This window comes from Somniosus microcephalus, chromosome 34, assembly GCF_052327205.1.
Source record: "Somniosus microcephalus isolate GS21.2 chromosome 34, FLI_Smic_1.0, whole genome shotgun sequence".
NCBI lineage: Eukaryota > Metazoa > Chordata > Chondrichthyes > Squaliformes > Somniosidae > Somniosus > Somniosus microcephalus.
The window spans coordinates 25,701,449-25,726,806 of record NC_141020.1 but is presented as its reverse complement, the minus strand read 5'-3'; the positions used below and the strand labels follow the sequence as shown (position 1 = coordinate 25,726,806).

Sequence of the window (25,358 nt, the reverse complement as noted above, 5' to 3'; positions counted from 1 at the left end):
GAGCACTTGGAAAACAGTGACAGGATCGGACAAAGTCAACATGGATTTACAAAAGGTAAATCATGCTTGACTAATCTACTGGAATTTTTTGAGGATGTAACTGATAGAATAGATAAGGGAGAACCAGTAGATGTGGTTTATTTGGACTTTCTGGAGGCTTTCGATAAGGTCCCGCATAAGAGATTTGCGTGCAAAGTTAAAGCACATGGGATTGGGGTTAAGGTACTGACTTGGATAGAGAACTGGTTGGCAAACAGGAAGCAAAGAGTTGGAATAAACGGGTCTTTTTCCGAGTGGCAGGCAGTGACTAGTGGGGTACTGCAGGGATCGGTGCTAGGACCCCAGCTATTCGCAATATATATTAATGATCTAGACGAGGGAACTAGATGTAATATCTCCAAGTTTGCAGATGACACAAAGCTGGGTGGGCGTGTGTGCTGTGAGGAGGATGCAGAGAAACTCCAGTATGATTTGGACAGGTTGGGTGATTGGGCAGATGCATGGCAGATGCACTATAATGTGGATAAATGCGAGGTTATCCACTTTGGTGGCAAAAACAGGAAGACAGATTATTATCTGAACGGCAATAGATTGGGAAAAGCGGAAGTGCAACGAGACCTGGGTGTCCTTCTGCATCAATCGCTGAAGGTAAGCATGCAGGTGCAACATGCGGTTAAGAAGGCAAATGGTATGTTGGCCTTCATAGCGAGAGGATTCGAGTACAGGAGCAAGGATGTCTTGCTGCAGTTGTACAGAGCCTTGGTGAGACCACACCTTGAGTATTGTGTGCAGTTTTGGTTCCCTAACTGGGGAAGGATGTTCTTGCCATTGAGGGAGTGCAGCGAAGATTCACCAGACTGATACCTGGGATGGCAGGAATGACGTATGACGAGAGATTGGGTCGATTGGGCTTATACTCGCTGGAGTTTAGAAGAATGAGAGGGGATCTCATTGAAACTTATAAAATTCTAACAGGACTAGACAGACTAGATGCAGGAAGGATGTTCCCAATGGCGGGGAGTCCAGAACCAGGGGTCACAATCTAAAGATAAGGGGTAAGCCATTTAGGACAGAGATGAGGAGGAATTTCTTCACCCAGAGAGTGGTGAATCTGTGGAATTCTCTACCACAGAAGGCAGTTGAGGCCAATTCATTAAATATATTCAAGAAGGAGTTAGATATATTTATTAAGGCTGAAGGGATCAAGGGATATGGGGAGAAAGCAGGGACAGGGTACTGAATTTGGATGATCAGCCATGATCTCATTAAATGGCGGAACAGGCTCAAGGGGTCGAATGGCCTACTCCTGCTCCTATCTTCTATGTTTCTATGTACACTTAATTCTTTGAAATAATCATAATTTTAGTACAGCATACACAGTTTATATAAGATCTACAATTAGGTTTGCGAAGGGGTGGAAAGTTTCTGGTAAATTTCCAGAAATTTTCCACGGGAAGTTTAGCTTGGGAATTTTGCCCAAAAAAGCACATGCTAGCATAATATTGTTTTTTTTTGTATTTCTTTCATTTATTTTCCACAGGTCCTCTTAAAATTACTAACAGAGATGGAATCTTAATTATTAAGGAATTTCTTAATCAATATATGTTTATCTCTACTTGGCTTGTTTTAATAATTACAAGTTTTGTGTGTGACTGTGAACAAATGTGTCCTGATTGGTTGGATGAGCGATTAGCTCCCTCTATTGGTGATGTAGCGTCGTGCGTGCACAGGTCATGCTTCCATCACATGGAGCATCAGGAAAAATGTACTCACCCTGTTGCAAATGTCCTGATCGACTGCAGTTCGACACAGAGATGAATGCCCTTTATTTCTCTGCATAGAACAATGCCACGTTTACCGTCGGATATGTGGAAGCATTTTACCCCAGGCATTAAAAATGGAAAGACTTTGTACATGTGCAAACACTGTACAAAGCCATATGTAAAGAATGCCACAAAGATGCAGCAGCATTTATCCAAATGCAACAACTTCACTCAAAGCTCACAGCAGTCAGCCCAGAGTTCCTCTGCTTCCATTCAAGAAGATGATGGTTCACATTCAGCATCAGGCTCCTTATCAGCAACTCCTGGCCCACTTGAAAGGTTCTTTGATACAATGGATAACCATAGCCAGAAGAATGCAGATGAGTGCCTTGCTCGAGCTGTATATGCGACAGGCTCACCCCTCATGCTCACAGCCAATGTGTACTGGAAGAGATTTTTCAATGTTATTCGCCCTGCATACTGTCCTCCCACCAGACATGCTTTGTCTACTTATTTGCTGGAGGCTAAGTATAACAGAGTCCAAGGAAAGCTCAAAGAAATGATAGAGATGGCAGACTGTGTTGCAGTTATCTCAGATGGGTGGTCAAATGTACGAGGGGAGGGCATCATAAACTACATCGTCTCCACTCCTCTCCCAGTGTTCTTCAAGAGCACAGGCACGAAGGACAACAGACACACAGGCACATACATTGCTGATGAGAAAGCGGTCATCAACAATCTTGCATCACAAAAGGTCTTTGCAGTTGTTACTGACAATGCTGCGAATATGAAGGCTGCTTGGGCTCAAGTGGAGGAGGCCTACCCTCATATTACGTCTATTGTGTGCGCAGCTCATGGGCTCAACCTGCTCCTCAAGGACATCATGGGTTTGAGAACCATAGAAACACTGTACAAGAGAGCCAAGCAAGTTGTTAAGTATGTCAGGGGAAAACAGGTAGTTGCAGCAACCTACAACTCCAAGCAAACGACAAAGAACAAGAACACCACACTGAAGCTGCCCAGCAACACTAGATGGGGTGGCGTGTCATAATGTACAACAGCCTTCTGGAGGGTAAGGAGTCACTGCAAGAAATAGCAATATCCCAGTCTGGGGATATGGAAACCACCATCAAGAAAATACTGCTGGATGATGTGATTTGGGAGAGAGTGGTTAGCAGCCTTAAACTACTCTCACCAGTAGCACCTGCAATTGCTCAGATTGAAGGAGATGATGCAGTCTTGTCAGATGTTCTCAGGCTTTTTGCTGATTTAAAAGAACAAATCAGCATTGCCCTACCCACATCCCTGCTGCTCAAAGCAGAGGAGAAGGCAATTATTGTTCAATTCATACAGACGCGTCAAGAATTTTGTGTCAAGCCGATTCATGCTGCAGCATGTTGGGAGACCAATACTTTCTGGAGAACAGATCAACAGTGCTTACAGTGTGATTTCTACCCTCTCACGCCACCTCAATCTGGACGTGGGCAAAGTTCTGGCAAGTCTGGTAAAGTTCTCTACCAAGCAAGGTCTTTGGAATGGGAACAGGATATGGGAATCATGCAAGTATATCAGTGCACATACCTGGTGGAAGGGACTTTGTGCATCTGACCCTGTCACCCATTGCATTGGTGATACTCCAAATCCCACCTTCATCAGCGGCCTCTGAATGAAACTGGTCACTTTTTGGGAATACGCATACAAAGGTGCGCAACAGGCTGACTAACAGGAGAGTGGAGAAACTGGTGGCTATCCGGGCGAACCTGCAACTTATTGAGCCAGATACAGAAGTGTCCACCACACAGCTAGACACTGACACAGAGGAGGAAATGGACACGTCAGAGCCAGAGTCCGAGAATCAGGAGGAGCAATGATGAGTAGAAGACCCAGAAGACTCATGAGTAGAAGACTCAAAGGGACAAAATAAGGACAAATTACAGGCTAAATAAGCTGATGCTCTTTTTATTTTATTTTAGATAGGTTTTTTGTGGGGGTTCAATAAAGTTCAAAATTATAACCTAAATAAAGTTTTGAAAGCCCGTTTTTATTTGTATGGAACAGTATGTCTGTTTTGATGACAAAGATAATATAAGGATTAGAGACAAAAGCCATCAGTGTGCAAAAAAACTCAAAATTCCCATGGAAAGTTTCCTCTTTTAAAAATTGTCTGAATTTTGCAACCCTACCTACAATAGATTATCTTTGCAAAGAATAAGCATTGAACATTTACAATGACTTTTATGGCCCCGAAATTCCGTTCCCTACGGGTGTGTACGCGCTGTGTACTCACCCATAGGGCCAACGGAAGTGCCGGTTTCACATATGCACTGCACATGCGCTGGAAACCGGAACTTCCGTTCTCTGAAGAAAGGGGTTCGCCGGTCAAATGCCTGCGTCAGAGAGGCAGCGCGTACGCCTGGAACTTCTGTTTTTTTCGAGGTTTAACAAGGTAAGAGGTGATATCAGTAAAATACATTTTTTTAACACTTATTTATCATTTTAAAATACTTTAAAGAAAGGTAAGTTTATTTTTAGCCCTGTTAAAAATTTAAATTTTTGTTTAAAAGTTAATTTATGTAATTTATAGACATTTTAAAAATGTGATGTTTAAAAAATTACTTTGAAGTTTTACTTATGTTTTGAGGGTGGTCTCTATTCATAGATTTGACAGGTCTTCCTATCAAATCTATGGTGTGGAGATGCCGGAGTTGGACTGGGGTGGACAAATGTAAGAAGTCACACAACACCAGGTTGTAGTCCAACAGTTTTATTTGAAATCACAAGCTTTCAGAGCGTTGCTCCTTCGTCAGGTGAAGTGGAGAGATGCATAAAGACACAGCTTATATAGTCAGAGAATAATGCCAGATGCTTACAGGTAATCTTTCTAACTGCCATTTATCACACCTCGGCAGAGATAATCCGGCCGCATCTGTGTAGAGAGAACAAGCCAACGACGACTCGAGTCTGGATGACCCTACGTCAGGTGGGGTTACATGTAGCGTGACATGAACCCAAGATCCCGGCTGAGGCCGTCCTCATGAATGCGGAACTTGGCTATCAGTTTCTGCTCTACGATTTTGCGTTGTTGTGTGTCTTACCTGCTGTGATTTCCAGCAAAAAAAATGTTTTTTTGTCTGTTTTTTGTTTTTCATACAGACCCCAGCATCTGCAACATTTGACCCCTTGTGACCCCACCTCATTGTTCTTTGATGTAATGTTTTCCTGACTGACCTGTTTGGACACCATTCACACCTTTGATTGCTGTGATTATCTCTCTGTCGAGGTGTGATAAATGGCAGTTAGAAAGATTACCTGTAAGCATCTGGCATTATTCTCTGACTATATAAGCTGTGTCTTTATGCATTTCTCCACTTCACCTGACGAAGGAGCAGCGCTCCGAAAGCTTATGATTTCAAATAAAACTGTTGGACTATAACCTGGTGTTGTGTGACTTCTTACATTTATCAAATCTATGAATGGAGATTCCCAGCTCCGATTGGCTCCCCATGGCCCACATGATCCCAGGGATGATGCGAACTAGCTGCACCCCTGGGATACGCATGCCCTGCACACCGGCAGTTTGAGGAGGCACATCAACGGAATTCTATGCCAGCCCAGAGCATTACAGTCAGCGCGGTTCGTTTGGGCAGGTCGGGGGCTTACGCCCGCGGGAAACCTCCGACCGGAATTTCTGGGCCAATATTATATTCTGTATAAAGTGTGTAGCACCCTTGCCTCCGAGTCAGAAGGTTGTGGGTTCTACTCCAGGGACTTGAGCACAAAAATCTAGGCTCACTCCAGTGCAGTACTGAGGGAGTGCTGCACTGTTGGAGGTGCCGTCTTTCAGATGAGACGTTAAACCGAGGCCCCGTCTGCTCTCTCAGGTGGGTGTAAAAGATCCGACGGCACTATTTCGAAGAAGAGCAGGGGAGTTCTCCCCGGTGTCCCGGCCAATATTTATCCTTCAATCAACATCACTAAAACAGATTATCTGGTCATTATCACATTGCTGCTTGTGGGAGCTTGCTGTGCACAATTTGGCTGCCACGTTTCTCACATTACAACAGTGACTACACTTCAAAAAGTACTTCATTGGCTGTAAAGAGCTTTGGGATGTCCGGTGGTCGTGAAAGGTGCTATATAAATGCAAGTCTTTATTTTTCTTTTTTACTTTTATATGGGCATGTATACAAGTGTGGTAAGGTACTGCGCTATATAGACCAGAGCAAGTCCCCAGTGGCGAGGTTGCTCTGGTTGCCTGCCTCTCTTCCCCGGTCTTATCCACGCCCAGGTGGCCCTGGAAAGTGAGCATGTGGTGTCCACTGGTACATTTAATGCCTTCTGCAACCGGTGGGCACCACAGGGTATAGAATGTCTTGTAGACATCAGTAACAAAATCTTGATTTAGTTGGGAAGATATCCTTGTTTTGGTGGCACGTGATGCTTATTTTGGTATCTTTTTAGTTTGATTGGACCAGCCCATATTAGTGGTGCCCTAAAAGGGCCACTTGTAATGATCTTTGTTTAGTGACCCTGGACCATCAAAAAAGGCCCAGTTCCAAGTCCCAGTCTGTGCTGTTTTAGCTGGGATAACAATCGGTTGGCTACAAATGGCCCCAGGCTATGGAGAGGAAAATTCAACTTGGTTCCCACTCCTGATTACTATCCAGCAGCTGCAACTGTGAGCGATATGTGTGTGGATATTGGTTGAAGTCTACTGGGCCCCTCAAGAGTCGAATCGTCTGCCAACACTTTCTGTGTAATTTCATCCCCAAAGAAGGGCCACATGGGCAAGGTATCAGAGGACTGCTAGCACCTGTGGAACCTTAATCCTGGAAGAATTAGTACATTTATCAGAAATCACAGAAACCCCACAGTGCAGATAGAGGCCATTTCGGCCCATCAAGCCTGCACCGACACATATCCCACCCGACCCCCGTAACCCCTACACCAACACATATCCCACCCTATCCCCGTAACCCCACGTATTTAATCCCCCTAACACTAAGGGTCAATTTATCATAGCCAATCAACCTAACCCGCACATCTTTGGACTGTGGGAGGAAACCGGAGCACCCGGAGAAAACCCACGCAAACACGGGGAGAATGTGCAAACTCCACACAGACAGTCACCCGAGGCCGGATTCGAACCCGGGTCTCTGGCGCTGTGAGGAACAAATAAAAAATATTTTGGTTAGGAAAATTGCTATGGTTTTGTAATAATCATGTAATAAGGTTTTCTATGTATATTTGAATAGAACGGGTTGGTTAGTAATTAATTGGCTTCGACTGAACTGGGTGGATGTGTTTGGAATAGACAAATTGAGTGGGTTGGACACGTAATTCGATTAGATGTTCCAGATAGATTGAATGGATTGGATCGAATTGAATGAGTTCGTTAGATTAGTTGGACTGAACTAGAATCCATAGATGATAAGAACTAAATATTGTTTGTATTTACTTCCAGGCCAGATGGGAAACAGTTCTGCAATGACTCATGGGTGTTAACTGAAGAGGACATTGATGTAAGTGAAAATAGTCAAATAAAGCACTTCGTCACTTTCTTGTTTCAATTCTGAATATCGTCATACAGTGCCATGCCAAACATCACAACAGTAAAAAAATGACTGAATTATTTAAACAGAATAAATCATTTAATAGTGTCAGCTGTGGCTCAGTTGGTAGCACCCTCGCCTCTGACTCAGAAAGTTGTGGGTTCAAGTCCCGCACCAGAGACTTGAGCACAAAAATCCAGTGCAGTCCTGAGGAGACATTAAACCGAGGCCCCGTCTGCTCTCTCAGGTGGATGTAAAAGAACCCATGGCACTATTTTTCAGGAGTTCTCCTCGGTGTCCAGGCCAATATTTATCCCTCAATCAACATCACTAAAACAGGTCATTATCACATTGCTGTTTGTGGGAGCTTGCTGTGCACAAATTGGCTGCTGCGTTTCCTACATTACAACAGTGTAGTCACTTCAAAAAAAAAAGTACTTCATTGGCTGTATAGCGCTTTGGGACGTCCGGTGGTCGTGAAAGGTGCTGTAGAAATGCAAGTCTTTTAATATTTACTAACATTCTAGTGAAAAATAAACTGAGTGAAAACAGGAAGTAGCATGACCCATGTGATGCGCTATCAATTCTAATGAGAGGCTGAGCAGAGTTCAGAACGACAGGCTTTTATTAACTACTGAATTGCACTTCAGACAGATCAGGACTATGCCTCTAGTGGATGACCGAATGCCTGGAGCTGCCATGCGGCCGTCCTTATACTCGGTAGCCGAGGGCGGAGTCAGCTGAGGCATAGTCAGACATAACAGTTAAACAAGAGTGAACGACAACAACAACAACAACAACAACAAGTGAACACAGTGAACTACAGTGGTTTACCACATTCACCCCTCGTTTAAAATTAAGTCCGGCGGGGTGAAGTGTATCAAAAGTTCGAGTAGGCGAGTCTGTCGGGCGGCCTCGTTTGCCGTCGAGATCTTCGTGGCGACGGTTGCGATGTTACAGCTTCCAACGACGCGTCTTGAGCGGGGTCGGGCACCGGTGTATCGTCCCCTTTGGTGTTGGGTGGGCGAGTGGACTCCGGCTGGTCCTGGGGTCGCGGTATGCCGTCTACTGGGGTGGAATGGATAGGGGTGAGAATTTGGTCTACTGAATTTTGGGCCGTGTCGAAGGGGGTCGTGGTGGAGGGCAATGGTGACGGGTCAGTGGACCCCGAGGGTGCCAGATCTCTAATGGAGACTGTATCCTCCCGCCCGTCCGAGTATGCCACGTAGGCGTACTGGGGGTTGGCATGGAGGAGGTGAACCTTCTCTACCAGGGGAGCCGTTTTGTGGGACCTTACATGCTTCCTCAGCAGGACGGGCCCTGGGGACGTCAGCCAGTGTGGTAGTGAGGTACCGGATGTGGACCTCCGGGGAAAAACGAACATTCGCTCATGGGGGGTGGCGTTGGTGGCCGTACACAGCAGTGACCGGATGGAGTGGAGCGCATCAGGTAGGACATCCTGCCAACGGGAGGTCGGAAGGCCCCTAGATTTTAAGGCTAGGAGGGCCGCCTTCCAAACCGTCGCGTTTTCTCTTTCAACCTGTCCGTTCCCCCGGGGGTTGTAGCTGGTGGTCCGGCTTGAGGCAATGCCTCTCATGAGCAGGTACTGACGGAGTTCGTCGCTCATGAAGGACGAGCCCCGGTCGCTATGAATATAGCTGGGAAAACTGAACAGAGCAAAGAGGTTGTGCAGGCATTTAATGACCGTAGCGGTGGTCGTGTCCGGGCAGGGGATGGCGAAAGGGAAACGGGAGTACTCAACTATGTTGAGGAAGTACACATTACGGTCAGAGGAGGGGAGGGGCCCTTTAAAGTCGACACTCAGGCGCTCAAAAGGGCGGGTGGCCTTGATCAGGTTTGCTCTGTCAGGCGTATAGAAGCGCGGCTTGCACTCTGCACAGACTGGGCAGCTCCTGGTCATGGTCCTGACCTCCTCGATGGAGTAAGGCAGGTTGCGGCCTTTAATGAAATGGAAGAACCTGGTGACCCCCGGGTGGCAGAGGTCGTTGTGGAGGCCCCGTAGTCTATCGATCTGCGCGGTGGCGCATGTGCCTCGCGATAGAGCATCTGAGGGTTCGTTGAGTTTCCCGGGCCGGTACAAGATGTCGTAATTGTAGGTGGAAAGTTCAATTCTCCACCTCAAAATCTTGTCATTTTTGATTTTGCCCCTCTGCTTGTTGTTGAACATGAAAGCGACTGAACGTTGGTCAGTAAGCAGGGTAAATCGTTTTCCAGCCAGGTAGTGCCGCCAGTGGCGCACCGCCTCCACAATGGCCTGGGCCTCCTTTTCCACAGAGGAGTGTCTGAGTTCAGAGCCCTGGAGGGTTCGTGAAAAGAAGGCCACGGGTCTTCCCGCCTGGTTAAGGGTAGCGGCCAGGGCAAAGTCGGATGCATCGCTCTCCACCTGGAAGGGGATGGACTCGTCTACCGAGTGCATGGTGGCCTTGGCAATGTCGTCTTTTATACGGTGAAAGGCTGAGCGGGCCTCCGCCGTCAGGGGGAAGGAAGTGGACTTGATAAGTGGACGGGCTTTGTCCGCATAATGAGGGACCCACTGGGCGTAATAGGAAAAGAAGCCCAGGCACCTTTTGAGGGCCTTGAGACAGTGGGGCAGGGGAAGTTCCATCAATGGGCGCATCCGGTCAGGGTCAGGGCCGATGACTCCGTGTTCCACCACGCAACCAAGGATAGCGAGGCGGGCTGTGCGGAATATGCACTTTTCCTTGTTGTACGTGAGGTTTAGGAGTTGGGCCGTGCGAAGGAACTTATCAAGATTGGCGTCATGGTCCTGCAGGTCATGGCCGCAGATGGTCACGTTGTCCAGGTAGGGAAACGTGGCCTGTAACGCATTCTCGTCGACCATCCGGTCCATCTCCCTCTGGAAGACGGAGACACCGTTGGTGACGCCGAAAGGAACCCTGAGGATGTGAAAAAGACGGCCGTTTGCCTCGAAAGCTGTGTACTGGCGGTCCTCAGGGCGGATAGGGATTTGGTGGTATGCTGCCTTGAGGTCAATGGTCGAGAAAACGCGATATTGCGCTATCTTATTAACCATGTCGGCTATGCGGGGGAGAGGGTATGCGTCCAACTGGGTGTACTTGTTGATAGTCTGGCTGTAGTCAATGACCAGGCGCTGCTTGTTGCCAGTCTTAACGACTACCACCTGAGCTCGCCAGGGGCTGGTACTATCCTCAATAATCCCCTCTTTCAGGAGCCGCATCACCTCAGATCTTATGAAGGATCTGTCCCCGGTGCTGTATCGCCTGCTCTTTGTGGCGATAGGCTTGCAGTCGCGGGTGAGGTTGGCGAACAGGGGGGGGGGTGTGATTTTGAGGGTGGAGAGACTACAGGTGGGGCGCGGCGGGCAATTTAAAAACTGCTGGTTGCAGACAGTGAGCGGGGGAAGAGGTCCACCGTATGTCAAGGTGACGCTCTTAAAGTGACAATGAAAGTCCAACCCCAGCAGAACAGCAGCGCAGAGATGTGGCAGGACGAATAGCTTTACATTTTTATAAACGGAGCCCTTCACCGAGAGGGTCACTACGCAGTAGCCGCCGACGTCTGCTGAGTGAGATTTTGAGGCCATGGAGATCCGATGGCGCGTTGGCCGGACCGAGAGGGAATAATGCCGTACCGTATCAGGGTGTATGAAGCTCTCCGTGCTCCCGGAATCAAAAAGGCAAGTTGTGGCGCGGCCATTTACCTGGATGTCCATCGTGGACCTGGCTAGCTGATGGGGTCTGGATTGATCCAGCGTAATGGAGGCCGCTGTGGAGTCGGGAGCGTCGCTGTAGAACCCCGGTGAGGCGGCGGTGGGTGAGTCGGGGGCCCGTTGGCAAAATGGCGGCGTCGGAGAAGAAGGACAAAATGGCGGCGCCCATGACGATCCCGATCCCCACGAGGCTGGAGGAAGGCAAGATGGCCGCTCCCACGAATCGCACGCGGCGCTGCTGGAGGTAGGGGTCTTCTGACTTCTGCAGACGCCAGCGTAGTGTCCCTTCTTACCGCAGGCAGAGCAGACCGCGTTTTTCGCCGGGCAGCGCGCCCTGGGGTGTTTGGTTTGGCCACAGAAATAACATTTCTGGCTCGGGCGGGACATCGCTGCAGCAGTTGAGGCCGGGGCCCGTGGCGGCGCCGCGTCCCAAGATGGCGGCGGCTGCGGCATCCATGAGGCGGCCGCGCGGTCCGGGGAGTAGGCCTCCATGTTCCGGTGGGCTACGTCCAACGAAAGGGTGAGTGAAATCGCCTTCTTCAGGTCGAGCTTGCTACTTTCCAGCAGTCGCTGCCGTGTGTGAGTGGACCTGAGGCCCGCAACGAGGGCGTCACGGATGAGCTCCTCCGTATGTTCCGTGGCTGATACTTGCTTGCATTCGCAGGCTCGGCCGAGTTCCTTCAGCGCCCGTATGTATGCTTCTGTGGGTTCCCCGGGCTGTTGTTTGCGGGACCCCAGGAGATGTCTTGCGTAAACATAGTTGACCGGGCGTGCGTATTGCTCCTTCAAAATGTCGATAGCCCCCTGGTAGCTCGTAGCATCCCGGATAAGGGCAAAAGCTCGGTGGTTTACTTTAGAATTCAGCACCCTGAGCTTGTCGGCATCGGCGGCGACGGTCTCGCCGGATGCAGCCAGAAAGGACTCAAAACAGTTCAGCCAGTGCGAGAACTTAGCAGTCGAGTCCGGTTCTTGCGGGTCGAGTTCCAGGCACTTGATCTTAAGTATCTGCAGCATCGTTATTATTATTATTTTTTTTTTTTCAGTAGTTAATAAAATTGATGCGCTATCAATTCTAATAAGAGGCTGAGCAGAGTTCAGAACGACAGGCTTTTATTAACTACTGAATTGCACTTCAGACAGATCAGGACTATGCCTCTAGTGGATGACCGAATGCCTGGAGCTGCCATGCGGCCGTCCTTATACTCGGTAGCCGAGGGCGGAGTCAGCTGAGGCATAGTCAGACATAACAGTTAAACAAGAGTGAACGACAACAACAACAACAACAAGTGAACACAGTGAACTACAGTGGTTTACCACACCATGTCCCCAGTGTCCTTAGCTCTGTGTTGTGAGAAGTTGAAGTTCTGTATTGACATCGGAATACTCTGAATTATGGAACCACAAATATTAATTTACAGGATCTTAGTTTGGCAGATGTCTGAAAGTAAAGTGAAGCATATTTTTGTCACTTGAAAATGCTTCCCAAGAGATTTAGCAGTGAATATATCACATCATATCGTTGGGGATCAAACTAGGTTCAAAATGTCCAATATACAAAATTTATCAGTGTAAGTACATAATGGGTGTGAACAAGGTTTTGAAAATAAAATTTATCACACATCAGAATTACTGATAAGGGAGAAAGCTGTGAAAAAATTAACCATTCAACTAGTAGACAGTGTACAAATTAGATGAATTAGTTTCAGGAAAGAAATCAGTCTTAGCATAAGTGGATTCACTCCATAACCTAGATTGTCGGGTAAATTTCGTGCAATAAATGGGAATAAATTGGGCCAAACCGACTGAAGCTTGGGTCAGAGGTCTGTCGTATCAGTTCTCCGTCTAGTGCCTCATTCAATTTTGCACTATTAAGGTGTGAGAGCCGCCCACCAGTCTGTCTGCTCCTTTATTTAGATGAGGCCACAGTGATGCATTAATGTCCTTTACCCAATTTCCCAACGTTCTTACTGGGATATCAGAAATGTGTCTACCTGCCCCTTTAAAAGGGGTGTCCAGGCAGGGCTGCTGCGATCTGAACTGTTGATGGAAGTGCTTGTAAAGAATCATTTCCTCGGAGTTGCTCCCAATTCACCGCTGTAATTTAGCCGGAAGTGTGGTGAAAACCCTGTTTACTCGCCTAAACGAGGTTTCCATCACACTTCCAGCGTAGTTAAGGTGGCAGAGCGGGAACAGTTCTGAGGCAATTTCCTGTCATAATGTTAACAGTTCTAGAATAACGCTTTTATTTTGTCTATTTCCTCTGTCCACTTTATGGCAATTGTTGGGCCACTGCTATATTTATACGATTGTAAATAACAGTACCACATTGGGGTTCCCCATGGAAATTCTCCTTGTGATTTCTAGAGGGAAAATAAGGACCAACTGGGGATATCCGGCAGTCCAGGCTGCACCAGTTTCTATTTTGAAGAGACATGGCTGAAGTCTTTCAAATAATAAAAGGTTTAGACTCCGTGCAAGTGAATAAGCTATTCAAGCTAGATGGTTAAGAGAGGACCATGGAACATAACAATAAGTTAGGAAAGCACAGGTCTAGGTTAGATGTTGGGAGGTACTTCTTTTTGCAGTTACTGACTTCTGGAATAAGTTGCCAGCATTTTCGGTGAGTGCGGATTCACTTCAAGCATTTCATTGGGAACAGGACAAGTTTCTAAGAGTGGCAAATATATCGAAGGTAGGCAGGTCATTGAGAGTTGGAGTTCAGAGGGAAGTGATGATATGTCAGGGTGGAAACGACTCAGTGGAACAGCTGGTCTTTTCCTAAGTTTTTTCATATGTTCATATGCTCCCACCTGCCAGTACCGCCATCACAGAATCTAAAGGCACATGTCCACATATCTTGCTTTATCAGAGAAGCAGACTCTTCGTGGCTTGGATTTATAAGGGAGGCCATGACAGAGTTGTGCTGCACGCTCTAAGACAACCTGCAGCCAAATTCCTCAACAGACACAGCACTGCCAGTAGTTGACCAGGTAACAACCACATTTAACGTAGGGTCCACTCAAGGATACCACTAGGAACATCTGCAACATAAGCTCTACGTGGATGCTTAAAGCACGAGATCAATCCCTTATTTGCTCAAGCTGGCATCTCATTCCCCGTGCAGAACGTGAGCAACATAAAGGGACTGTGTGCAATTTTACGGAGTGGCAGGGTTCCTGAAGGTCTGTGGGTGATAGATTTCGCCCTTGTGGCCTTATGTGCGCTATTTTAGTTTATTTGCAACCATCAGCATCAAATTATGCAGATCAAGGCTTGCTTCTGAGACAGCAGCACAATTCCTTTAAGGCTGTCTACCATCTCATCAATATTTGATCCACAGACGCAAGTTTTGGAGGGGGTGGGGGGCTCCTGGGCAATCAAGGCTACCCTCTATAGCATACAAGGGCATCAGCTGAAAACAGGTATAATAAGATGCAAGCAACTACCAGAATATTTATAGAGCGCACCATGGCGTGTTAAAGCACTGCTTCAGGTGCTTCGATGGGTCTCCTGCAATATAGGCCATGCAAGATTTCAAGGACTATAAACAGAAAACGCTGGAAACACTCAGCAGGTCAGGCAGCATCTGTGGTGAGAGAAACAGAGTTAACATTTCAGGTCGATGTTCTTTCATCAGAACTGTGGTAAGATTGCTGCTTGATGCATAACTTTGTCCTACAAAGAGTCATAATCATAGAAGACCAGAGGAGGAAGGGCAGCAAAATCAGCAAGGGAACTACCAAGAAGAGCAGGTGGCTGAAGAGAACCTGTTGTGCCTTTAACAGCCATTCAGCAAAGATGTCATACAGGAGATCTTCTTTCAAATTGGAAATGTACCACTGCACTAAGAGTCATTACTACCTCTTCTGCATGCCCACCACAAATATGCTTTCCCCTTCAGTGCCTTAAATATTTCAAGCAACTCTGAAATCTCCCAATCCTGCCACCCGATGAAAATTCTGAAACCTTTCCAACAACACTCTCTACACAAACTACATCAGTCACCAATTTTTTTTAATAGCCTTACATGTAATATGTGTGAATGCTTCCAATGTGCTTCATTTTTGGTGGCAGTGTGTGATGTACGTGTCCTTGAACTTACTTTTGTGTCTAAAATTGGTGCTAATGTAGGAAGGGTGCAGGAGGCATCTGGTTGCCATATGCCTATAACAGCCTCTTGGGATTGAGGTGGCCCTTACCATGGCAGCTGTATCCTGAGATGGGCCAGGTGCAGGCTCCACCATTTCTACAGCTGTATGGGACATGTGCAGATATTGATGGGGAATGGCAGCCATCCTGTGAAATAGCACCATCATCCATGCCTATTTCAGCCAGGCCTCTGCAGCTGGTAACTACCTCACCGTGGTCACTGAAAGGAATGCAACTTCATAATTTGGTGAGGGTTATTATTTCACTGAGGTAAAATGCGCGCAGATAGTGATCAGCAGGATGGCAGATCTGATTGCATTAGTGAGGTCAGCAAAGCCTCTTCCATGGTTCTCACCAGGTGATCTCCATGCCTGTTGAAGCTGGAAGTAAAAGCCAGTTCCATCTTGGAACTTAGGCTTCTATGGCAGCAGTCTGAGCAGTTGTGGGAGATGCACTGACTGGTCTTATTACCTTTGGTATAGAAGGCTGCTCTGTAGATATCCTTGGAGATGCTATGTTTCAAGGTGGATTGCAATGTTGCAAAATTTATTGAAAGGCTTCCTTCAGCAAACCTAGAGAGAGAGGAGGAACAGTGGTCATCATGGTATCCTTATGAGAAGCCTTCACATATAGCTTTCAGTAGTTGGTCAAATCATTCAGTGTAAGCTTTGTTGTCAGTGAGTGAATGATACAATCAGAGGACAAGGAGGAGCAGGAGAATATTATCATAAACCCTGAGTTCGCAGCAATCCTTCCATTTCCCCACCCCTAGAGCTATCCATAGCTTCCTTCCAAGGATTTCAAGTGCTTCCTGCTTATCTGGATTTTTTTATTTATTCATGGGATGTGGGTGTCGCTGGCAAAGCCAACATTTATTGCCTATCCCTAACTGCCCTCAAGAACGTGTTCCTGAGCCGCCTTCTTGAACCGCTGCAATCCGTGAGGTGAAGGTACACCCTGAGTGCTGGGAGGGAGTTTCAGGATTTTGACCCAGCAATGATGAAGGAACGACCGATATATTTCCAAGTCAGGGTGGTGTGTAACCTGGAGGGGAACCTGGAGGTGATGGTGTTCCCATGCGCATGCTGCCCTTGTCCTTCTAGGCGGTAGAAGTCGCATGTTTGGGAGGTGCTGTCAAAGAAGTCTTGGCGAGTTGCTGCAGTGCATCTTGTAGATGGTACACACTGCAGCCATGGTACGCCGGCGGTGGAGGGAGTGAATGTTTAAGGTGGTGAATAAGGTGCCAATCAAGCGGGCTGCTTTGTCCTGGATGGTGTTGAGTTGTTGGAGCTGCTCTCATCCAGGCAAGTAGAGAATATTCCATCACACTCCTGACTTGTGTTTTGTAGATGGTGGAAAGGCTTTGAGGAGTCAGGAGGTGAGTCACTCACTGCAGAATACCCAGCCTCTGATCTGCTCTTGTACTACAGTATTTATGTGGCTGGTTCAGTTAAGTTTCTGGTCAACGTTGACCCCCCAGGATGGTGGTGGATTTGGCGATGGTAATCCCATTGACTATCAAGGAGAGGTGGCTAGACTCTCTCTTGTTGGAAATGGTCATTACCTGGAACTTGTGTGGCGCAAATTGCTGCACGCGAGCACAGACTGCTTCATTATCTGAGGAGTTGAGAATGGAACTGAACACTGCAATCATCAGTGAACATCCCCACTTCTGACCTTATGATGGAGGGAAAGGTCATTGATAAAGCAGCTGAAGGTGGTTGGGCCTAGGACACTGCCCTGAGGAACTCCTGCAGAGATGTCCTGGGGGTTGAGATGATTGGCCTCCAACAACCACAACCATCTTCCTTTGTGCTAGGTATGACTCCAGCCACTGGAGTTTTTCCCGATTCCCAGTGACTTCAATTTTACTAAGGCTCCTTGATGCCACACTCCGTCAAATGCTGCCTTGATGTCAAGGACAGTCACTCTCACTCACCTCTGGAATTCAGCTCTTTTGTCCATGTTTGGACCAAGGCTGTAATGAGGTCTGGAGCGGAGTAGTCCTGGTGGAACCTAAACTGAGCATTGGTGAGCAAGTTGTTGTTGAGTAAGTGCCACTTAATAGAACTGTCGACAACACCTTCCATTACTTTGCTGATAAGTGAGAGTAGGCGGACGGAGCGGTAATTTTCCTGATTGGATTTATCCTGCTTTTTGTGGACAAGACATACCTGGGCAACTGTCCACTTTGTCGGGTAGATGCCAGTGTTGTAGCTGTACAGCTTGGCTAGAGGCGGGCTAGTTCTGGAGCACAAGTCTTCAGCACTACAGCTGGGATATTGTCGGGGCCCTTAGCCTTTGCTATATCCAGTGCGCTCAGCCGTTTCTTGTTATCACGTGAAGTGAATTGAATTGACTGAAGACTGGCTTCTGTGATGGTGGGGGCCTCAGGAGGAAGCGGAGATGGATCATCCACTCTGCACTTTTGGCTGAAGATGGTTGCAAACGATTCAGCCTTGTCTTTTGCACTCACGTACTGAACTCCGCAATCATTGAGGATGGGATGTTCATGAAGCCTCCTCCTCCCGTTAGTTATTTAACTGTCCACCACCATTTGCGACTGATTGTCACAAGACTGCAGAGCTTTGATCTGATCTGTTGGTTGTAGGTTGTAGGCCCAGGACATGGCCAGCTCGGTCAGTAGTGGTGCTACCGAGCCACTCTTGCTGATAGAGATTGCAGTCTCCCACCTAGAGTACATTCTGTTCCCTTGCTACCCTCAGTGCTTCTTCCAAATGCTGTTCAACATGGAGGACTACTGATTCATCAGCTGAGGAAGAGCAGTAGGTGGTAATCAGCAGGAAGTTTCCTTACCCAAGTTTGACCTGATGCCATGAGATTTCATGGGGATGTCGAGGACTTCCAGGGCAACTCCCTCCCGACTATATACCACTGTGCCACCACCTCTGGTAGGTCGGTCCTGCTGGTATGACAGGACATACCCAGGAATAGTGATGGAGGAGTCTGGGACGTTGGCTGATAGGTATGATTCTGTGAGTATGATTATGTCAGGCTGATGTGTGTCAGCCGTGGCTCAGTGGTTAGCACTCTTGCTTCTGAGTCACAAGGTTGTGGGTTCAAGTCCCACTCCAGAGACTTGAGCATGAAAGTCTAGACTGACACTCCAGTACAGCACTGAGGGAGTACTGCAATGTCAGAGGTGCCGTCTTTGAGATGAGACATTAAACCGAGGCCCCGTCTGCTTTCTAAGGTGGACATAAAAGATACTATGGCACTATTTCGAAGAAGAGCAGGGGAGTTCTCCCTGGTGTCCTGACTAACATTTATCCCTTAATCAACATCACTAAAAAAAACAGATTATCTGGTCATTATCACATTGCTATTTGTAAGAGCTTGCTGTGCGCAAATTGGCTGCTGCGTTTTCTACATTACAACAGTGATGTACTTCATTGGCTGTAAAGTGCTTTGGGATGTCCTGAGGTCGTGAAAGGTGCTATATAAATGCAAGTTTGTCTGTGGGACAGCCCTCCCAATTTTGGCACAAGTCCCCAGTGAGGAGGACTTTGCAGGGTTAATTGGGTGTGCCTTTGCTGTGTCCGAATCCGGTGCCTACGTCTATGCCGGGTAATCCATCTGGTTTTGTTTTTCCTAGCAGTTTGCTACAACTGAGTGGCTCGCTGGGCCATTTCAGAGGGCAGTTAAGAGTCAACCACATTGCTGTGGGTCTGGAGTCATATATAGGCCAGACCAGGTAAGGACGGCAGATTTCCTTCCCTAAAGGACATTAGTGAACCAGATGGGTTTTTACGACAATCCAGTCGTTTCATGGACACCATTACTGATACTAGCTTTTTAATTCCAGATTTATTTAATTAACTGAATTTAAATTCCACAGTTGCCATGGTGGGATTTGAACTTATGTCGCTGGATTACTAGTCCAGTAACATAACCACTATACTACCGAGAATGACTTTGGGGTCCTCGGCCACACATGTTCTCTCTCTTTTATGATCTCCTGAGTGTAAGAAGTGAGAATTTCCAGTTATTAAGATGACAAGCCATGGCACCTAAGTTTAAACATGCAATTCATAGCAGGTGTGACGATATGAACAGGCATCATGCAGCTGCATTGGATGGGAGAATACATGTGAGTACGTGAGTAAGGAACAGTTGTTAGAGGAAAGATAGTGGCACAAAGTGTACCCTGCTGCATGCTGCATGCTTATGATAAACAGTGAAAGTACCTTAACACTGCACAAGTGTTGGTAATTACAAGTGTCATACATGACAAGCACACCATATCAATAGTCCTATCCTGACCGACCTGGTAAAGTCATTACTTCTTGTTATATTATTTCCAGGTGCATGGTATGGTGCTTATGACACTGATGCCTGTAGCCACCTCATGCCATTCTCCTTGAGCAACTCAGCAGGGATTCCCATAGCACTCTGTCGCAAACAGGGCACCATTCCTCTGGTTCACTTCCGCCAGGAGAATTTCACTGGTCCCAATTGAGAAACAGGCTGTTTTGTGATTGCTGAACTGGTTCCAGACATATTTTGTGAAACAAGGGATCGATTGTCCTAAAGCTGTCGGGAAGGAGGCGGGACTACAACTTTCGGGTTTTAGTCCCGCCTACATCGATGTTTGGCCAATCCACGCGATTTTCCCTTGATTGACCCTTGTTAAGCCCGCCCAGCGGGCTCAGCAGGCCAATTAAGGGCCACCCGGCAACAGGTGATGTCACAGACTGAAATTTCATCTGTCTAGAGGTCTTGACAGATGAAATATCAGTGTTTCATAGCTGTTTGAAGCTGTCAAACACTGACAGTCTGACTTCTAACCTGAGTCCTTCTACACAGACTCAGTTAGAACTGTCACTGGCAATGAAAGCTGAAGGCTGTCACTTTTGACAGCTCGCAGCCATTCTTCTTTCTGTGCCGGCTGAGTGATGGACTCCCGAAACCTAGAGGAAGAAAGGCTGTTAAGGTAAGTCCAGGTAATTTAAACTTCTTTACACACACCAAACACACTTACCTTTGCACTCATGCACTCATCACTCACCTGAACACCAACATCGCGACCCCTCCAAGTCCTTCAACCCGACGGCCCGACTCCTCTAACCTGGCGTGGTTTGGAGCCGTTGGGAATCCCACACGACAACCTTCAAAATAGGGATTAGGCTAAAAACTGCCTGTTAACTACCTGTTAACAGGCAGTTAATTGGCACTAATCCCTGCCCGCCTCGGGTCGGCGGGTCCCAGTGTGGGGCGGGTACCCGCCTCTCCTGAAACTTACGTGGAGGCGGGTTTTGGGTGGGATGGTGTCGGGACCCCCGAAATCGGGATTTCCCCCCCCCCCCACATGCCTGAAACCCCGCCTGATGGCTCCAGGAAAATCTACCGCTCGGGTTCTGTCTTTCAAACTGTCAAGACAAAATGACTGTCCCTTAAGCTGTTGCAAGCCTTGGAATCCTGTAGCTGCATCTGATTTCTCAGCCACTCAGGCGAGCTTCCAATCGCAGGCATTTGCACACTCAGAGTTTGTCGATGAGGCTCACCCTGGAAATACATGCAGGGTCAGTGCACTCAAGGTCAAGTGGGTATTTCCCCCTCTCTGCCCGAACTTCAGTCAAGCAAACGCCAAACTGAAAAATCTACACTCATATGTTATCTACGTGTACATTAACCTGTTCTAAGGAACACGGATGATAACTAGCACAATTGAGGGATGAAATTTAGATATAAGGCAAATCAAGAAAGTGATAAAAGAACAGTAAAGAATAAAAGATAGCCTGGACCGAAGAAAGGAGTGCGACTGTCTACTTTGGTGAGAAGTATTATTTTGTTGAGGTAAAATGCCCACAGATAGTTATTCCCAAGGTGACCTTGACTCTGACAAGTGGTGACATGCCGAGTGCTGTATCCATAACAGAACCTTTGATGCCAGGGGTAAAGTTTGAAATGAATGTATAAAGCAGCCATTATTGGGGAAATACTAATCTGCCTTGACTTGGCATGTGTCCATGAGCTGCTTTTTCACTCCTACAACAATGGAACATCTCTGCAGGAAGGAAATCCTGTCAATATTTTCTTTCCTGAGTAGTGTTTCTGGGAGAAATACTCTTCGACTGAAAGTACTTCTTCGCCCTCATGGTAATGTTTCTTTTTAACACATTATTATTTTGTTCATAATAATAAAAATAGTGGAATTTCTAAATTTGAATCTATTTCCAAGACTGGAGAATTTTAGCTATAAGGAAAGATTGAATAGGCTGGGGTTGTTTCCTTGGCACAGAGGAGGCTGAGGGGAGATTTAATTGAGGTGTATAAAATTATGCGGGGCTGAGACAGAGTGGCTAGGAAGGACCTATTTCCCTTAGCAGAGGGGTCATTAAATAGGGGGGCATAGGTTTAAAGTAATTGGTAGAAGGATTAGAGGGGAGTTGAGGAGAATTTTTTCACCCAGAGGGTGGTGGGGGTCTGGAACTCACTGCCTGAAAGGGTGGTAGAGGCAGAAACCCTCATCACATTTAAAAAGTACTTGGATATACACTTTAAGTGCTGTAACCCACAGGGCTACGGACCAAGAGCTGGAAAGTGGGATTAGACTGGAGAGCTCTTTTTCGGCCGGCACAGACACGGTGGGCCGAATGGCCTCCTTCTGGGCCATAAACTTCTATGATATGTCAAAAATGTAACACAAGGCCTCATTCCAAAGCCCAAAAAGGGACAGGATAAAATAGAACTTTTCTCTCATCCCAATTTTATTTTATTCGCTCCTTCTCTGTACTTCTGGGCCAAAAAGTTTAAAGTTTTGATCAATTCTTAAAGAGCTTTTGTCGTAGCATTGAGATTTTATTGTCGGCATCAATAAGTGTTTAAAAAATTTTAAATAACGAAAACCTGCTGCTGCTTTTCATTTAACTTTTCAGTTCTTTTGTTACTTGTGTTTCAGGATCTTCAGGATGACTTGTACCATTACTGGCCAAGTCTAATCAAAACTGATACTTTCGCGTTTTGGTAAGTGGTGTGCACCATACTGTTAATTACAGCAAGAGTACTTTTACGAGCTCTAATCTGACTCCCACAGAGTGATTTCTCAATTGCTGGCTGAACATATATGATCAGGAAGACATTCACTGGAGATGGGACTCTAGATAGAACATTGGGGAGAATGGAAAATCAGAAGGTGACTTCTTTTGTGAAGCTCGTGCACATCTCCCATGGGGCGATTACAGAGCATCACTGACAATCCTGGGAGCAAGGCGCCTACTTGCCTGCTTGGCCGTCTAATGTTGTGTAGCGCAGTCGCCTCAAAAACAGAAGGGAGAAAAAAAATAAACTATAAATAAACTTCATTGTTCTTACTGATAACTCTCAAATTGTCAAGTGTTGCATTCCCCCCCCCCCCCCATTCATTAGAAGCTATGCAATGTGAACCAAGAGATTTTGGAGGAAATAAAAATCCTGGTCTCAAACGACAGTATAATGTGAGTGGTTTATCTTCTATTACTGCAACTGAATATTAATTAGATCTAGGCCCTTAAGATGCTCACAGATTCAGAAAATTCAAATCTCCCTGGACCAGTTATTTTTTAGCTTGTCCGCTGTGATGCTAAAAGAAACATCATTATTCGTGATAAAGCTACTCAAACTATTACTGCAATATATTGACCTAAATAGTTAAACTTACTATTTTCTTTTTTAATGATTTTTGTACTCTACTTCTATTCAGCCTCCCTTTCTCCTCTCTTGCCTTTTATTATTACATTATTTCTATCTAATATTTCAATATATAAAAAATATAAAATATATCTCCATGCAATTCCTGTCAACTTTTCCCATGATAAATTCCTACATCCACATTTAGAATGGGAATTGTCTATGTAAACTTGAGATACTGCAATTACACCCTTCTGCCAGTGGAAATATAAAAATCAGGACAGAATGTCTGACTTTAAAATCAGGACAGAATAACATTGGCCATTATCTCCCATCATATAACTCTGCTTCACCTAAAAACTACACTTCAGGGGCTGGATTTTCTCAGCCCCGAGGAGGCGGGTATGGAGGCAGGACTGCCAGTAAAGTAGCAGAAAGGGGGGCGGGTGGCAAACCCCCACCCCCCCACCCCAATCCCGCCTCCGTGACCTTTTGCCAGGAGGCGGGAAGGTGTGCTGCTTCAGGTCCTGTCTCCTGGAGGCGGGAAATGGATTAAATCCTTTTAACTGCCTGTTAACAGGTAGTTAACATGCAGAAAAAAGGATTAGTGCCATTTTACCTTCTCGGGTGAAGGCTTCCCGACCTCAGAGAACCCCGCCGGGTCGCAGGAGACGTGGAGGAGGTCTGCGGGGGTCGGAGGGGCCTGAAAGTAAGATGTAGAGGTGAGTGATGGGTGCAAGTGTGGAGTGGTACGTATGCAAGGTGAAAAATGTTCACTTATCTTGTTTTCTGCCTACAGTCTTCATCCACCCTGGATCGGGAGAACGACATCTTCCTTGTCGATTTCACAGACTGGCTGTTGGATCCTCCGACCCAACAGTCATCTGAAATCTACAAAGTTGAAAGGTTTGATGAATCCTGAACACAAGGGCTCATCGAACTACAGAGAATGTCAGTGTTTGACAACTTCACAGAGCTGTCAAACACTGACATTTCTTCTTTCAAGAATTCTTGACAGATAGCACGTCAGACGTTGACGTGCTCTGTCAGCGACTTCCCCCGTAATTGGCCTGCTGAGTCCGCAGGGCGGGCTTAACAAGGTCAATCAGGGGAAAATCCCTCTGGTTGGTCAGAAGATGATGGAGGCGGGACATTGACCCGACAAGCAGCAGTCCCGCCTCCAATTTGTCTCCATTGAGAAAATCCAGCCTTTAACTCCCTATATGCAATGCCCCAGGAGATTGACTAGTATTCCGTTATATCAATTCTAACCTTCATTCCTCAACAAGTTTAAACCATTTTCTCACCTTTCTGAACCATCCCATTCCAATGTTCATTTCTGAGCTTCAAATGTTACTTTTTTAGTCCATCTCAAGATCTACAACTGAAAATTTATTCGGTTGCCTCCAACAGAAGAGCAGATCAATATATGATGTCATTTATCTTGTGTCAGCTGGAAACCTGATAATGAAGAATAAGTGAATTCCCCCCACTGTGCAGCAGCGTCTTTGCTCCCTGGTGAAATAACTTGCCCATAGCAATCAGAGGTTAAATGTGAGATGAACTCCTCCACTGAATCTGATGAAACTCTAAGCAGAAATGAAAGCATTTCAATTGACACTTCCTGATCTATGACAATATAGAGAACAAAACGTACAGAACCTGTTGTTTTCCCAGTATTGAATCTGTTGAAGTACAGAAAGTCTAACTGGGCTGTTTCTTTTCAGGTTTGTGCCAAATTATGCATTATGATGTCATGATTTTCCCCACTTACTGCAGGAAAAAGGAATGGTGCAAACACGGCACCTGCGCAGCATGTGCTGTCAGCATGTCTTGCCCACACAAGTACTTCAGCATGGCACTCCAGCTCCGGACAAAGTTCTCCATCGATGCGTGAGTTCTGCTGTCAGTGTATCAAGAGGAAGCGCAGAACAGCAAGTTAAAAGGAAGATTTCACTCTAATGAGACACATCTAAAATATTTGTCTATTTACTAATATACCACTGAAACACTGCATATTATGCCCCACCCCCTCAAATGCCCCTTCTTTGTCAGGAAGCTGATGTTTTATTGCACGGTGTACTGAGTCACAATCTATATGTATTCAATAATGAGCCTGATAATGTGGTACAAACATTTAGCATACGGACTGTTGATTTCTGGGTGGCGCACACATCTAGTAGCACTAAAATCTAACCTGGCAACGTAATGGAAGGTCAGCTATTTGGCATATTATGGCACTATGGCCACTCACTTCATGATGTGCTAAAAGATCATTGGGGGTCAAGGGATGTGCTTTTTGGTGCTAGCAGCTCTTAAACAGGCACTAGTTGCCTTAAGCCTGTGCTGTTTGTGAGGGGAAGGAATAACTGCAGCAAGGCTAAGAGTTATAATGACACTACTTCAAAATGCATCCCTGGAGGTCCAGCTCCAGGAGCTGTTGGCTAGAAGGGTGATACTTTTTGGTGGTGAGGGGCATCCTATTCTAAAGAGTAGGGTAAGGGGAACATAGATAGAGGTAGCAGAGTCAATGCCAAGTCACCTATCCACAGA

General features: G+C 46.5%; 1 protein-coding gene across 1 annotated transcript in view; it reads left to right on the top strand.

The window, feature by feature from the left end:
• Window positions 1–25,358, top strand: part of rnaset2l (ribonuclease T2, like) — a 58,282-nt gene that overhangs the window by 17,538 nt on the left and 15,386 nt on the right. Inside the window, exons 5-7 of the mRNA XM_085973589.1 lie at window positions 7,228–7,285; window positions 22,099–22,163; window positions 24,585–24,698. Coding sequence (XP_085829715.1) covers window positions 7,228–7,285; window positions 22,099–22,163; window positions 24,585–24,698 — 237 coding nt within the window. The remainder of the gene's footprint in view (window positions 1–7,227; window positions 7,286–22,098; window positions 22,164–24,584; window positions 24,699–25,358) is intronic.